Consider the following 16,897-nt stretch of genomic DNA (forward strand, 5'->3'; position numbering starts at 1 on the left):
GCGCCGGTATGTTTATCGGGGGCTTTCAGGTCTGGCCCTGATTTCCTGATGTTTTGTGCCGCTCCTCGGTGATGTCCTGCCTGCTGTGGTGGGACATTGCTGCTGCCCGTGCTTTCCTTACTGGCTCCATGATGTGCTGACCACGGGCAGACCAGGAAGAAGACTGCTGCAGAGGAGCGGAGCGAGATACTGGGACAACAAGGGAGCGGTGACGGATTAGTCCTGTTTATTGTCTTATATGCAGGCAACCCAGGCATTTATACAAAAAAATATTTGCCCATGAGTTCTCCTTTTAGGTCTGGGATATGAAGTGCTACACTTGAAAAATTTCCCTTGTTGATCGGTCCACCAGTGGTTAAAGAGAGATCCCTTGTCTGGTCATCTGTTTGGCTGCTTTTTCTGTATTTGCGAAGCTTGAGCATTTTACTGAATTTTGCACCACTTTGCCTTTTTGTGTATAACACTGTAATCTCTCCTGGCAGGATCAGCATCGGCTTGCTCTGCAAAAAGCCCTGGCCTCAGACCTGTTGCCAATTGTAACCTCAGTTTTGGGTCTAAATTCTCAGATGAGTCTATGCTTGCAGAATTTCTCTGCTGTTGCCGACAAGGTACGTGAATAGATTAGTAGCTGTAATGCAGAAAAGTATTCTAGCTATTAACACATTGGCGTAGTAAAGACATTTGTTCTCGCATGTCTGTATATCATGCATTATTGGTAAGTTGCAGGTCAATTGTAGGACTTTTTGCAGCTTTTTAGATTCTCAACAGTCCTGTGGCTGATGGTAGTGAGTCCGAAATGTTACTTCCTCATACAGATCCTACAAGTTAAGATACTGATATTGTATGGACACTATATAATATCTATGTAGCCAACAAGTGTAGAATAGAAAAGGAAAACAGAATTTTCCTACAGACATAGACATTAAATGGGCACTTTCATGAAATAAAAAAATTATGTTGTAGTACTTAAGTACTACAACATATCTCTAATATACTTTGTTTTAAAATCGCTTTTTTTAATTACCGTATTTATCGGGGTATACCACGCACCGGCCTATAACACGCACCCTCATTTTACCAAGGATATCTGGGTAAAGTTTTTTACCCAAATATCCATGGTAAAATGAGGGTGCGTGTGTGCGCGTGTATACCCCGATATACCCCCAGGAAAGGCAGGGGGAGAGAGGCCGTCGCTGCCCGCTTCTCTCCCCCTGCCTTTCCTGGGGTCTAGAGCGCTGCTGTCGGCCCTTCTCACCCCCTGGTTATCGGCGCTGCTGCCCGTTCTGTCCCCCTGACTATCGGTACCGGCGCCGATAGCCAGGGGGAGAGAAGCGGCGCAGACAGCCAGGGGGAGAGAAGGGGCAGCGGCACCCATTGCCGGCGCCGCTGCCCCGTTGCCTCCCCCCATCCCCGGTGGCATAATTACCTGAGTCGGGTCTGCGCTGCCGCAGGCCTCCGGCGTGCGTCCCCTGCGTCGTTGCTATGCACGGCGCGGCGCACTGACGTCATGCGCCGCGCCGTTCAGCGCATAGCAACGACGCCGGGGGACGCACGCCGCTTCTCTCCCCCTGGCTATCGGCGCCGGCACCGATAGTCAGGGGGACAGAACGGGCAGCGGCGCCGATAACCAGGGGGTGAGAAGGGCCGACAGCAGCGCTCTAGACCCCAGGAAAGGCAGGGGGAGAGAAGCGGGCAGCGACGGCCTCTCTCCCCCTGCCTTTCCTGGGGGTGTATCGGCGTATAACACGCACACAGACTTTAGGCTAAAAATTTTAGCCTAAAAAGTGCGTGTTATACGCCGATAAATACGGTAGTTTAAAATCACTTTTAAAATCGGCCACTTGGGGTCACCCTCCTAGTGGCCAAATGAATTCGGCAGTGACGTCACTAGTGAATTTCGACTCATTGAAGCCTGGCAATGAGTCGGAATTTACTCACTGCGGTGCTCGCTCCCGCCTGTCAATCAAACAGGCAGGAGCGAGCGCTGAGAACAGAAGTGCGCATTGGCTCCCCTGCTCCCTGGCCTTGCACGCCGGCCCCGCCTCCCGGCATCCCGTCGCTGCTGTCCTGCCCGTCGCTGCACTGTCCTGGTAGGTCTGGGGGGGGGGGGGGGGTTAGGGTTGCACCGCAGACCTGTATTGTTTTTAACACAGGGTGCCTCCAGTTTCTCCCCACTACAACTCCCAGCATGCCCTGACAGCCAATAGATGTCAGGGCAAGGTGGGAGTTGTAGTGGTGAAACAGCTGGAGGCACCCTGTGTAGATGAACTAAGGGTGGAAGTCGTCCCCAGCAAGCATCAGTGCCGTCACGCCTGCTGGGTAAGTCTGCCTGGTAGTGAGCACACCACCAGGCAGACAAAACTGCATTTTTTTATATAGTAAAAAAAAATTAGGCAGGGAGGTGGTTATGGATGGATGGGAAATAGGCAGGGACAGAGAGGGAAAAAAACGGATGGTGGGAGCTACCCTTTAAGGGCCTTGGTCACAAAAAGCAAAAAAAAAGAAAAAAGTTTTGTACTTGTGTATGTGCGGATGTATGTGCTCCCATTTACAGAAGTGTAATGTTATGTAACTCTACCTATAGGTTGACTCTCATAAAGAAGAAATGGACCGGTTCTTCACAGAACATTCAATGACTTTGCACAAGTTGCGTCTGGAGTCGACTTCGGCCCTTTCCACTATTCAGGCAGAGTCTGAGAATCTGAAAGAAGAGCTTCAGGCTGCCCAGACTCTGCATTCACAGGTAGAACTATGCAAGTGTTGGGTGAGAGTTAAGCTGGGTTCACATCACTTTTTTCCCAATACAGGACCACATACAGCTGGGGGGGAGGTAAAACTGGGCACTCCCGAATGCCTGCCCGTATGTAATGTATTTCAGTGAGTTGACCGGCTCATTTTTGCCCGTATGTTTTTTCCATCGGACCTAAAACAGTAGTCAACCACGGTTTTAGGTCTGGTAGAAAACTGCATACGGGCAAAGATGAACCGACCGGAGTTCACTCCGGTCGGCTCATTGAAATACATTACATACGGCAGAAATACGGGAGCGCCCAGTATTGGGAAAAACGTGATGTGAACTCAGCCTTAGTAAGGGAAGTGTTTCGATTTGCATCAGAAAAAAAAGAAATACCTTTTTTTTTTTTTTTTTTTTTTTTTGTTAAATTTTTTTTATTTAAACACTTTGGAAAAATGTCTAGTATAGGGGCATGGCATAACTGCACCAAATATATATATATATAATAATAATTGATATTAATTTTTTTTTTTTTTTTTTTTTTAAAGCACCAAATTTTTCTGTAGAGTAAGCAAACCAAGAGATGCTAGAAGGGAAAATGCCATGGATTCACTTGGTGCATCTTCCAGAAATAAGCTAAATTCAAAACTGTAATACAGTAGCCCCATTGTGTTGGCATACACTGGCATCACTGCTTAAAGGGGTTCTCCACTGCTCAGCGTTTGGAACAAACTGTTCCGAATGCTGGGGCCGGTGCCGGAAGATTGTGACGTCATAACCCCGCCCCCTCAATGCAAGTCTATGGGAGGGGGCGTGGTGACTGTCATGTGCCCTCCCATAGACTAGACTTGCATTGAGGGGGCGGTGCGTGACATCTTGAGGGGTTGGGGCTACGACACACACACACACACACACACTATAATATACACACACACACACACTATAATATATACACACACACACATACACACACACACTATAATATACACACACACACACACACACACACACACTATAATATACACATACACACACTATAATATACACACATACACACACACACACACACACACACACTATAATACACACACATACACACACACACTATAATATATACACACACACACACACACACACACACTATAATATACACACACACACACACTATAATATACACACACACACACACTATAATATACACACACACTATAATATACATACACACACACACACTATAATATACACACACACTATAATATACACACACACTATAATATACACACACACTATAATATACACACACACACACACTATAATATACACACACACTCACACTATAATATACACACACACTCACACTATAATATACACACACACACACACACACTATAATATACACACACACTATAATATACACACACATACATACATACATACATACATACATACTATAATATACACACATACATACATACACACACACACACTATAATATACATATACACACACACTATAATATACACACACACACACTATAATATAATATACACACACACACACTATAATATAATATACATACATACACACACACACACACACTATAATATAATATGCACACACACTATAATATAATATACACACACACACACACACACACTATAATATAATATACACACACACACATATAATATAATATACACACACACATATAATATAATATACATACACACACACACACACACACACACACTATAATATAATATACACACACACACACACACACACACACACTATAATATAATATACACACACATATAATATAATATACACACACATGCTTGAAAAAGGCCACATGGGTGGCTGAAAAGTAGCACTTTGGAAATGGAATAAACCAATTTTACACTGACTTCAGTGTGCGGCAGCAACTCCTTTTTCTGTGTGGATAACTGTGGGCCTCGTGCCTGGGCTGTCATCGCTGCACTGCACCTAACTACTTTGTGATACTGAGGTGCTGCTCTACCCCGAACTGTGTCTATACGCATATATATACACATATAGTGCGGGTGACCTTGTTTTGAACACTTCGTACCCGGTAAAAATTGGTGTTGCAGTTCAAGAGAAATCAATCTTGTTTCCAATTATGGTACTTTCTTTTGCGCAATGGAGGTGGGCTGCTGTATGTGCAATGCTTTCTCCTGCCTACTCTGGCTGATGTCCCTATGAAGCGGGGATGAATATTCATGACAGGGCGGTGACATCAGCTAGAGCGAGCAGGAGAAAGCATTGCACATACAGCAGCATCTCCCCTCCATTGCGCAGAAGAAGGAATACTATACTATATTAGCAACAAGATGGATTTCTCATGTAAAAGCTGCACAGATATTTCTGCATTAGTGCAGGTGACCCTGTTTCTATCTACCTATATATTCAGGTTAGTGAGGTTGACTCTGCTGTCAGACCTCCTTTTAAATGAGGTTATCCAGCGGATTAGTTACATGAGAACGAACTCTTAAAGTGTAGTAATTGTTTCCACTAAGAACACTCGCGGTCAGCCATGTCCTTAAAAAGATATGTAAGAAAAGATCTATCCATCACCTCTATTTAACTTATGTTTATTTCTTTTATTTAGGGACTGAACAATCTCCTATCTTTGCTACAAAACCAGCTAAATCTCTTTGCCACGGAAACAAATAAGAGCTTTGAGGGTCTTCTTGTGAAAGGAGGAAAGCTGAAGAATTCTGCAGTTCAGTTCCAGAAAGATCTGGATAAGTAAGAGATTCATGTATAACCTATAAATGGTGCAGTAGTATAATAGGTTAAAGTCGACTGTCTGTGTCCTTGTTGCGAAAGGGAACCACTTTACAGAAATGTGGGGCCTGCACCATATCCTTAACTACCAAGGACGTATATTTACGTCCTTTGCTGGCTCCCGAGATATAACGCGGGGTCACGCGGTGACCCCACGTCATATCGGGTTGGTCCCGGCAGGTATCTGATGACGGGACCCGGGGCTAATAGTGCGCTGCAGCGATTGCGGTGCCGCACGCTATTAACCCTTTAGACGCGGCGTTCAAAGTTGAACGCCGCGTCTAAACCGAAAGTAAAACCATCCCGGCTGCTCAGCGGTGCTGATGGGGACCACCGCAGTGAAAATGCGGTGTCCCGATCAGTTGGGACACGAGCGGAGGTCCTCTTACCTGCCTCCGGCGTGTCCCCTCGGCAATTGATTGCTCCAAGCCTGAGATTCAGGCTTGAGCAATCGACCGCCGATAACCCTGATCACTGCAAAGCTATGGCTTTGCAGTGATCAGGGTAAAAGATCAGGGTGTGCAGTGTTATAGGTCCCTATGGGAGCTATAACACTGCATAAAAAAAGTGTAAAAAAATTAAAGTTAATAAATGTGATTTAGCCCTTTCCTTAATAAAAGTTCAAATCACCCCCCTTTTCCCATAAAAAAAAACACCATGTAAATTAAAATAAATATAAACATATAGGGTATCGCCGCGTGCGCAAATGTCCGAACTATAAAAATATATAATTAAACCACACGGTCAATGGCGTGCGCGCAAAAAAATTCCAAAGTCCAAAAAAACTTATTTTTGGTCGCTTTTTATATCATGAAAAAATTCATAAAAAGCGATCAAAAAGTCAGATCAATACAAAAATGGTACTGCGTAAAAACTTCAGATCACGGCGCAAAAAATGAGCCCTCATACCGCCCCATATGTGGAAAAATAAAAAAGTTATAGGGGTCAGAAAATGCCAATTTTAAACATAAATTTTTCTGCATGTCGTTATGATTTTTTCCAGAAGTACGACAAAATCAAACCTATATAAGTAGGGTATCATTTTAACCGTATGGACCTACAGAATAAAGATAAGGTGTCATTTTTACCGAAAAATGTACTGCGTAGAAACGGAAGCCCCCAAAAGTTACAAAATGGCGTTTTTTCTTCTATTTCGTCGCACAATGTTTTTCTTTTTCCGTTTCGAGGAAAACGCGAGAAGGAAAAAACTAATGTGCAGGAGGAAAAAACGAAAGTGCAAAAATGGAAAAACCCGTGGTCCTTAAGGGGTTAATTTATTTGGTTATGAACCCTAATGATGGTTATTTACTTGTGAACATAGTTGGTAGACAACAGTATATGGGACCTCTCTACAGTCCTACCTGCAGTTGTAACCTGTTATTTTGACTAATAATCACCTTCTTGCAGCGTATCCTCAGAAGCCATTGAACAAACTTCAAGTCATCACAAGGTATTCGTAGACCAGAGCGGAGGGGTCGCCAATGAGATCCGGCACCTGGTGGGATCAGACATAAACACCATAGAGGAATCCAATAGGCTGTGTGACCAGCTCAACACCAACATCACCACCCTGTCTCAAGAAAGCAAGAGCTGGTGTGAGACAACCACCAACAAAATGGTTTTTACCATGGAACAGCAGGATTGCTACTTACAGGCTACAAAAACCCAGCTTCAAAGCTTCCACAAGGTAAATGCCCAGTCATATTGTAGAGTATTGCATGAGTCCAGCATCAGCTGTTATTGTGGGGGCAATCTCTGGCCATACATATGCCATATAAGTAGAATAGGTAGGTCAGCTCACCACAGGTAGGTCCCATCCACCGCACGGCAGGTGTATGGCAGCACCAGAAGTCCAAAATAATAAGAAAAAATGCCAGTGTGGATGAAGTGAAAAGCAGAGTCCTGTTAATTCAGTAAAAGTCCAGAGACAAGGTGAACATAAAGTAACGCGTTTCAGGCGATACCGCCCTTAGTCATACGGTAAGACTAAGGGCGGTATCGCCTGAAACGCGTTACTTTATGTTCACCTTGTGTCTCTGGACTTTTACTGAATTAACGGGACTCTGCTTTTCACTTCATCCACACTGGCATTTTTTCTTATATGCCGTATAACCCCCACAGCGTGAAAACAGTGTTGGAAACATTTGGTCTTGCATGCTGGCCAGTGGAGTGCTCCTTTTTAAGTTGTCTTCTGTGTCATGGAGTAACTGAAAGTTTGGCATGTAGCAGGTGAATTAACCTTCTAGTTTTCTATTTTATTCCCCAGGGTATAGAAGACAGCTGCACCTCTTCAGTGGCTCAGATTTCAGACATGGTGAACCTGCAGACACTTGCTGAGGAAAAAGCCTTAGCCAGCCTAGCTGAACAGGTAATCGGTGGTAAGGAACTGACCACAGAGCAGCAGCTGGAGATTCGTGAGCATGCAGGAGCTGGCTGGAATATAGTCACTTCTTACCTTAAGGAAGAACTCCGAAATGACATCCCAACAGGTGAGACCGAACATTTTATATTGTGTGGATGGAAAAACTGGGATATACTGAGCTATATACAGATGGTGTTTACTTATTTCTGTTGCAGGAATGACACCTCAGAGGAGAGAATATACTTACCCATCTTCTCTTATAAAGACCCATCCAAGAGACATCCTTCTAGAACAATTCAGAAAGCAGCATGAGGAGTTTCAGGAGGTGGTAAACAGTGTGGTGTCCATATCAGAAGAGCCTGTGGATCAGGTGAGCAGACATCTACCAATTATGTAGTAAAATCAGATTGGTTATCTACCAAAGTTCATTTAAAGGGGTACTCCGCCTCTAGTCATCTTGTCCCCTATCCAAAGGTTAGGGATAAGATGTCAGATAGTGGGGGTCCTCCTGCTGGGGACCCCTACTATCTCTGCTGCGGCACCCTAGACATTCAGTGCACGGAGTGAAGTTCGCTCCATGCTGGATGGCTGGCGATGTCACGGTCACGAGCCTCCGGCACTGCATCTGACTCTCTAAACGAATGCCGGGTGCAGCAGAGAAATCACGCGGGTCCCCAGCTGCAGGACCCCCTTGATCAGACATCTTATCCCCTATCCTTTGGATAGGGGATAAGATTTCTAGCATTCAGGGAGAATGAATACCCTCACTTCTACACCCCTATATTGCCAGCTGTAGTGAATTCTAGTATCGCAATCATGGTGGCACTCTTGGGCTGACCTTTTCATTTTAACCCCTTTTACACTATGATCAATGATAGCTATGTTTAAAAGGGATTAAAAAAAGAGGAGGATAGGGGACAAATTTTTATGTTAGCATCCCTGAATGCTGTACTCTTTTGTGGGCAAATCAGGGTCCCTTGAAAGGGATAAAATTGTATTATATCTGTAGTAGTTATTAAAGGAAATACAACCTGTCCAGCAAAACTGTTACCATTAAATTGGCAATACAGTAACCCCCCGACCTACGATGGCCCCGACATATGATAAAATCAACATACGATGGCCTCTCAGAGTGTTATAGGTCCCTATGGGACCTATAACACTGCAAAAAAAAGTGAATAAAGATCATTTAACTCCTCCCCTATTAAAAGTTTGAATCACCCCCCTTTTCCAATAAAAAAAAAGTGTAAATAAAAATAAACATATATGGTATCACCGCGTGCGGAAATGTCCAAATTATAAAAATATATCATTAATTAAACCGCTCGGTCAATGGCGTGCGCGCAAAAAAATTCCAAAGTCCAAAATAGTGCATTTTTGGTCACTTTTTATATCATTTAAAAATCAATAAGTCCTATCAATGCAAAAATGATACCGTTATAAACTTCAGATCACGGCGCAAAAAAATAGCCCTCATACCACCCCATACACGGAAAAATAAAAAAGTTATAGGGGTTAGAAGATGACAATTTTAAACGTATTAATTTTCCTGCATGTAGTTATGATTTTTTCCAGAAGTCCGACAAAATCAAACCTATATAAGTAGGGTATCATTTTAATCGTATGGACCTACAGAATAAATATCAGGTGTCATTTTTACCGAAAAATGTACTACGTAGAAACGGAAGCCCCCAAAAGTTACAAAACAGGGTTTTTTTTTTTCAATTTTGTCGCACAATGATTTTTTTTCCCGTTTCACCGTAGATTTTTGGGCAAAATGACTGACGTCATTACAAAGTAGAATTGGTGGCGCAAAAAATAAGCCATCATATGGATTTTTAGGTGCAAAATTGAAAGAGTTATGATTTTTTAAAGGCAAGGAGCAAAAAACGAAAATGCAAAAACTGAAAAAACCCCGGTCCTTAACCCCTTAAGGACCAAGGACGTACCGGTACGTCCTTGGTCCTGCTCTTCTGATATAACGCGGGGTTACACAGTAACCCCGCGTCATATCATGGCGGGCCCGGCGTCATAGTGAAGCCGGGACCCGCCTCTAATAGCGCGCAGCACCGATCGCGGCACCGCGCGCTATTAACCCTTTAGCCGCGCGCTCAGAGCTGAGCCGCGCGGCTAAAAGTGAAAGTGAAAGTTCCCGACTAGCTCAGTCGAGCTGTTCGGGATAGCCGCGGCTAATCGCGGCATCCCGAACAGCTGACAGGACAGCGGGAGGGCCCCTTCCTGCCTCCTCGCTGTCCGATCGCCGAATGACTGCTCAGTGCCTGAGATCCAGGCATGAGCAGTCATGCGGCAGAATCGTTGATCACTGGTTTCTTATGAGAAACCAGTGATCAACATAGAAGATCAGTGTGTGCAGTGTTATAGGTCCCTATGGGACCTATAACACTGCAAAAAAAAAAGTGAAAAAAAAAAGTGAATAAAGATCATTTAACTCCTCCCCTATTAAAAGTTTGAATCACCCCCCTTTTCCAATAAAAAAAAAAACAGTGTAAATAAAAATAAAAATAAACATATGTGGTATCACCGCGTGCAGAAATGTCCGAATTATAAAAATATATCATTAATTAAACCGCTCGGTCAATGGCGTGCGCGCAAAAAAATTCCAAAGTCCAAAATAGTGCATTTTTGGTCACTTTTTATATCATTTAAAATGAATAAAAAGTGATCAATAAGTCATATCAATGCAAAAATGGTACCGTTAAAAACTTCAGATCACGGCGCAAAAAATGAGCCCTCATACCGCCCCATACACGGAAAAATAAAAAAGTTATAGGGGTCAGAAGATGACAATTTTAAACGTATTAATTTTCCTGCATGTAGTTATGATTTTTTCCAGAAGTCCGACAAAATCAAACCTATATAAGTAGGGGATCATTTAATCGTATGGACCTACAGGATAAAGAGAAGGTGTCATTTTTACCGAAAAATGTACTACGTAGAAACGGAAGCCCCCAAAAGTTACAAAACAGCGTTTTTTTTTCAATTTTGTCGCACAATGATTTTTTTTCCCGCTTCACCATAGATTTTTGGGCAAAATGACTGATATCATTACAAAGTAGAATTGGTGGCGCAAAAAATAAGCCATCATATGGATTTTTAGGTGTAAATTTGAAAGAGTTATGATTTTTTAAAGGCAAGGAGCAAAAAACGAAAATGCAAAAACGGAAAAACCTCCGGTCCTTAAGGGGTTAAGGGGTTAAAGGGGCTTGGCATTTTTGTTTTGAACAATCTTTTGTTAGAAGGTCCCTTGCTAGGTTGCTTGCTGGACCTCCCCATGCTGGAACCTCCAGCGATTAGTTGTAATATATGAGGAGACTTTTTGCGGTAAGATTTCTATTTCCCACCAAAATATTGCGCAGTGTTCATATAAATTGGATTGTCTATACAATATACTGTAGGTCCTCCAAGAGTAAGATAAGCGCCTTCTGTCTGCTCTTCACTCTGGCCAGGAGATAAGGGTCCCAAGCAGATAACCTCCCAGTATTACCTGTATATACATTACTAGGAATCTAAAAATGGATTGTCCAAATTGAAAAACCCTTTTAACCATTTAAGGATTGGTTGTAGGGGTGGATTTAATTTGGTTGCAGTATTTGGGGGAAAAAATTGCCAAAAAGTGAATACAAACCTTTTTTAATGCATAATGGTTTGTTCTTCATCAGGACTCCCTTGAAGATGATCCCGTTGTGAATGACAGCATTGTGAGTGAGAAATCAATCATAGATGTCAATGTAGTCTGCCAGGAAACTTGCGGTGTCCCCTTTTTTCAGGTAAAATATTTTTCTTTAGTGTCCATGTTGTTCTCTGAATAATGATTCCAATCTTGCTCCTGGGTACTACAGGTTACTGAATCTTTTTGAAAACTGCAGTTAAAGCAGTGTTTTCCAAACAGTGTGTCTCCAGGTACTGCAAAACTACAAATCTCAGAATGCCAGTCAGCCTTTGGCTGTCAGGGCATGCTGGGATTTGTAGTTTTGCAACAGCTGGAGATGCACTGTTTTAAAAACTGAGTTAGAGAATGAAAGGAATACTCTGACAACCTAACCCCATAGCCCATCCTTTCCCTCTCATCAACCTATTAAACTGTCCAAATATAATTTATTAGCTATATAGAGCAGTTTCCCCTCTTTGGTTGTCACATGCATAAAGTTAGGGATTACATCATCCAGCCTTCCACTTTGTCTCTGTCTAAATCCCTCTGTGAAAACAGCCCCCACCCTCCTGAAAGACCATGTGATTTCTGCCCTGTACTGATTAGTCATACTCTGTTTACTGCTGATAACTGGGGGGTGTGAGCAGCCTTGGCCAATCAGACACTGAACCTCTTTGCTCTTTAGAGTAGGGTCTGTCTAGCTGGCAGAGCAGAGCTGCAATGATTCCTGGGAAATGTAAGAAAGGGGAGGGAAGGATGGCAAAGTGTATTAAGTAGCCAGGGAAGATATCGGGTGGTGGGACTCTGGCCCTGCAAAAGCCGCTGCAGTTCAATGATTTAAAGCGCCCGCTTTAAATCATTGAACTGCAGCGGCTTCTGCGGGGCCAGAAACAGTTTGTGCAGATAGTCTTTAGGCTAAATATGTTGGCCTAAAAATGCATTTTATATACCATTAAATACGGTATATAGCGATGGAGAGATATAATATAAAAGAGTATTATAGCATTCTGACTTATTTTCCAGTGCTAGCAAGTTGCAGAATGACTTTTAAATAACAAAATAGCCAGACAGCTCTCCCAATCCAGTATTGTCTCTCTAACTTGCCCAGTTCCCACTTCCTTTACTACTGATGATGTTTAAAACACTGAGGCTTTAGAACTTCATCAGCAGAACCTCTTTTAAAAAAAAAAAAAAAAAAAAACAGGATATTTCTGGCCACCTTGAGTCCATCCACATTACGGAATATTCGTGTTTTGGGTGAAATTCCGTGTACAGGAGGAGCTGCCTTAATCAGTCGGGTTAGGACTGCTCAGACATGCACAGTCTCCATTGACTGCAATGCATTTCGGCAAAGTCCAGAATTTAAATTTCCGCCAGTACATGATGCAGCAGATTCCTATTGAAAACAATGAGGCTGCTGCAGCGGAAATTTCCGAGCAGAATGTCTCCCCTCAGAAATTCCCTCATAGATACTAATCGCTAGACTAAGACACTAGTCTAAGAATGCCCCAGATTTATTACAGTGGCTGTCTATTTGCGCTAGAATTTTTGGCAGTGTGGCGCCTCTTATCAAGGCCACACTCCCCTTTTGCCCCTAAATGAAGAACCCCTCTATCTAACTTTGATTTCTCTGATGGAGTAAATAGGTTTTATAACCTCACCCTTTTGTTTTCTTGCTTTTTTTTTTTTTTTTATATAGCAAAGGAAAGGACACAAAAAAGAAAAGGAAAACAAAGCAAATTTATCAAGCCTGGAACGATCGAAACTCACAGAAGATGGTGAATTCCCTTTACCCAGGTCTAAACTTCCCCTAAGAATCCAGAACTGAGCTGCGACACTCCTGGTGTAAATAGTCTCCCTGGTCTAAGAACATTTTAATATTTTTAAACTTTTTGTGTCTTTTTTTTATTTTTTTCATGTTGATCTCTAAACTTCTGGTCTCTTTCCTATTGCTGTTGTCTCCACTTAACTCTTTTTTTTATATGTTACAACATTAAACCTCACCGGTTTCATTATTGGCAGCTGGAACAACCATTCTGCAAAATTATTTTGTTTCTTGTTAATAAACATGTTTTACATTTTATTTTATCAATTAAAATATCTAATGCATATTTATAGATGTCAGCTTAGAAGAATTATATACAATGGGACTGATATTGTGTTTTGTGCATTTATTTAACACAAAAGTAAAATTGGGGTGTGGTAGGTGCACCCTCATAGCTGGTTTTACACTTGGCACTGGAAAAATATCACTGCAATTTTGTTGAGTCAAAGACAGAAGTGGATCCAGCAGAAAGTGTAAGGGTCTATTCACATGGTAGAATTCATCCTCCAAATTAAAGCCCAGACTTCTATGGGATTTCGCACTCCCATTTACACTTCTGAATTTCTGCTTGCAGAATTCCGCAAGAGGAAATTCAGAAGTGTAAATGGGAATGCGGAATCCCATAGGAGTCTATGGGGGTTTAATTTTTTTTATATTCGTTTATTCAATTTTCATTAAAAAAAAAATACATCTAGGAGCCCCACAGGAGCAACTAGAAGCAAAAACGGGTATCAGGTGAACATGGCAACGGGGACAGAGGAAAGAAATTGCCACCGTTCAATCCCGTATCACTCGAGCATTTGTGTTCCAGGAGCATTTCCGCCCGTGCAGCTCCCAGCCAGAACAGGCCCGACAACACAAACAAACAACCAGACACACACAACCCTGGGGACTCCCACCTCTCCAGGACAACATTAGTAACCAGGCACGACAACCTCAATAGACAGGCTCACTAGGTTTGTGACCCGGAACGAACTGGGGGGGGGGGGGGGAGAGGAGGGAGGGGGGGGAGGAGGGAGGGAGGGGGAATCAGCTGAGGCCTCAAACAGTAACCAAGGCAACCAAACCTTATCAAACTTTCGTGGACAACCGTGACTTTTGTACAAGGCCCGATACAGCAGGACATACTTGTTAACCAAGGCCACCCAACGGGAAAGAGGGGGAGTAGTGGTGTCTTTCCAAGCCATGATGATTACCTTACGGGCACAAAAAAGAAGAAATTGTACTAAGAGACGCCTTTGCAAATCGGACACCAGCCCATTGATAACATCCAGGCAAACATACTTTGGGGGGCATAGACATACGGAAACTCCAGATGGTTTGTTAAAAATTACAACACTTCCCTCCAGAAGGGAATCATGCATGGGCAGCCCCACATATCATGCATAAGGGAACTCCTATGAACATTACACCGGAAACATCAGAAGATAAAATCCCCATACGGAGCAAGCGGATAGGTGTATAATACAAGTGAAGGATAAGATGAAACGGATAAGGAGATCACAAGCACTAACTACTGTGGGATAATAGGACAACGCAACCTCCTGCCACTGCTTCTCTGAGAGATCTGCCCATTTCGGATAAGCCAAGGCAGAGGGATCTGGCTCCGAAGATTGTAACCGTGCATAAGTGGTTTGCGAGGTCGGAATTAACCAGCAACTACTTAACATCAGAAAAGGCAGGAGCTAAACTGTGCCTGCATTGCATGTCGCAGTTGGAGATATCTAAAGTAGGCATTCTGAGGGACATTAAAGCGAGTCACATAACAGAAAAGGACGGAAATAATTACTCTTCAAGCAGGTGGATAGCAAATTTGACTCCGGGTGAGTTCTAAAAGCCAGCTGCCTCCAACCCCTGAAGGTGTGCCAAATGTGGGTTATCCCACAGGGGTGTCCTGGGAGAAATCGGCGGCTGCAGAAAGCCAGCTGAGACCACCGACCAAACCAACGCCACTGTCTTTATAGGACCCAACAAGAATACTTGTACAATGTATTCGTCAAGGATTCATAGGACCCCATGAGTACTCCCGCCAAAGCCGTTGCCGTATTCGAGAGATCCAGGTCGATCCACCATGTTGCGTAGACCAGCTGTGAAGCAAGAAAATAGCCATACATATTCAAAGCTGCACGGCCCCCACTCTGCTTTGTTGCATGGAGGAGAGCGTGCCTCAATCTCAGAGGTCTATCCTTCCAGTAGAAGGATCTCAGAGTTGTTTAAAGAACCGCTTAGGAGGTCCAACAGGAGAGAGGTGAAAGAGATACAAAAACTTAGGAAGATAGATCATTTTATAGATGTTCACCTGGCCAGCTAACGATAAAGGCAAAGAGGACCAACCCTGCAGCCTATCAGTAGTAAGAGTCAAGAGGGGCACAAGGTTATGGGTCACAAAAGTACCCAGGGAAACAGATACCTCCACCCCCCAAATAACGAAAGCCCTCCACCAGCCGGAGGCCCTTGGGAAGAGAAGGTGGGAGGATTATACTCCTAAATAAAGGCATCAGTGAGGATTTGGCCCAGTTAACACGCAGGCCTGAAAAGGAGCCAAAAGTGTCAAGTAGATCAAACAAAGCCAAGAGGGACGCATCAGGATCTTCTCCAAGGACCCCCTCTGTATCCCCCGCATAGAACCAGAGGCCCGGACTGCCGTGGCCAGAGGTTCCAGAGCAAACAGGAAGGGTGACGGGACAGCCTTGCCAAGTACCCCTACCTAAAGGAAAAGAGGCAGACACATCGAGATTATTTTGGATACGGGCCCTAGGCTGATCATACAACAACCACACCGAATTCCCAAAGCGAGGTCCAAATCGGAGGGCACGCAATAGGCACCAAAGATAGCGCCATTCAACAGAATCAAAGGCCTTATAAACATCTAAGCTGGCCACAAAACCCGCAGAAGAATCCCCCTCTGAGGCAGATAGGTTCAGTTGGAGCCTTTTCACACTAACATCTGTAGCTCTACCCGGCATGAATCTCGCCTGGTCAGGGTGGACAAGGGAAGTGATAACCCCCTTTAGCCTACTTGCAAGAATTTTGGCGACAATCTTAATATCCACATTCAAAAGAGAAATAGGACAGTAAGAGTCCGGCAAAGTTGGATCCTTCACGGGCTTAAGGGTAACAGCAATTTAGTCGTTCCTATTAGAGTCAGGGAGCCTCCTCAACTCATAGGCAGCGTTATACAATTTAAGTAATATAGGGATCAGTTTCTTCACGTTCATGCCATACCAGGCCCCAACCATCCCGTCTAAGCCTGGTATCTTCCCAGAGGAAAATTACCTGATGGCCTGAGTCACCTCCTCGACTGTAAAAGGAGCATCAAGGGAAGAAGCCTAGGAGGGGAAGACCCGCCAAAAAGGAACCCAAACCACCCGGAACATTAGAATAACCAGAAGAATACAAATCACTATAAAAGGCTTGAAAAACCCCATTAACGAGCACCAGATCTCAGACTAAGATTCCATTAAACCCACGGATACATGGGATAGAGGAGACTGGCCT

The 16,897-nt window shown here is 43.5% G+C and overlaps 1 protein-coding gene across 4 annotated transcripts in view; it reads left to right on the plus strand.

Annotated features, from left to right (window-relative positions):
* Positions 1 to 13,722, plus strand: part of KIF11 (kinesin family member 11) — a 100,719-nt gene extending 86,997 nt beyond the window's left edge. For all 4 annotated transcript variants that reach the window (XM_056529395.1, XM_056529394.1, XM_056529392.1 and 1 more), the window contains exons 16-23: positions 483 to 608; positions 2,585 to 2,743; positions 5,364 to 5,503; positions 6,950 to 7,229; positions 7,809 to 8,031; positions 8,120 to 8,274; positions 11,585 to 11,692; positions 13,274 to 13,722. In XM_056529395.1, coding sequence (XP_056385370.1) covers positions 483 to 608; positions 2,585 to 2,743; positions 5,364 to 5,503; positions 6,950 to 7,229; positions 7,809 to 8,031; positions 8,120 to 8,274; positions 11,585 to 11,692; positions 13,274 to 13,402 — 1,320 coding nt within the window. In that variant the 3' untranslated portion in view covers positions 13,403 to 13,722. The remainder of the gene's footprint in view (positions 1 to 482; positions 609 to 2,584; positions 2,744 to 5,363; positions 5,504 to 6,949; positions 7,230 to 7,808; positions 8,032 to 8,119; positions 8,275 to 11,584; positions 11,693 to 13,273) is intronic.
* Positions 13,723 to 16,897: the final 3,175 nt, after the last annotated feature.

Source organism: Hyla sarda, chromosome 7 (genome assembly GCF_029499605.1).
Source record: "Hyla sarda isolate aHylSar1 chromosome 7, aHylSar1.hap1, whole genome shotgun sequence".
Classification (NCBI taxonomy): Eukaryota; Metazoa; Chordata; class Amphibia; order Anura; family Hylidae; genus Hyla; species Hyla sarda.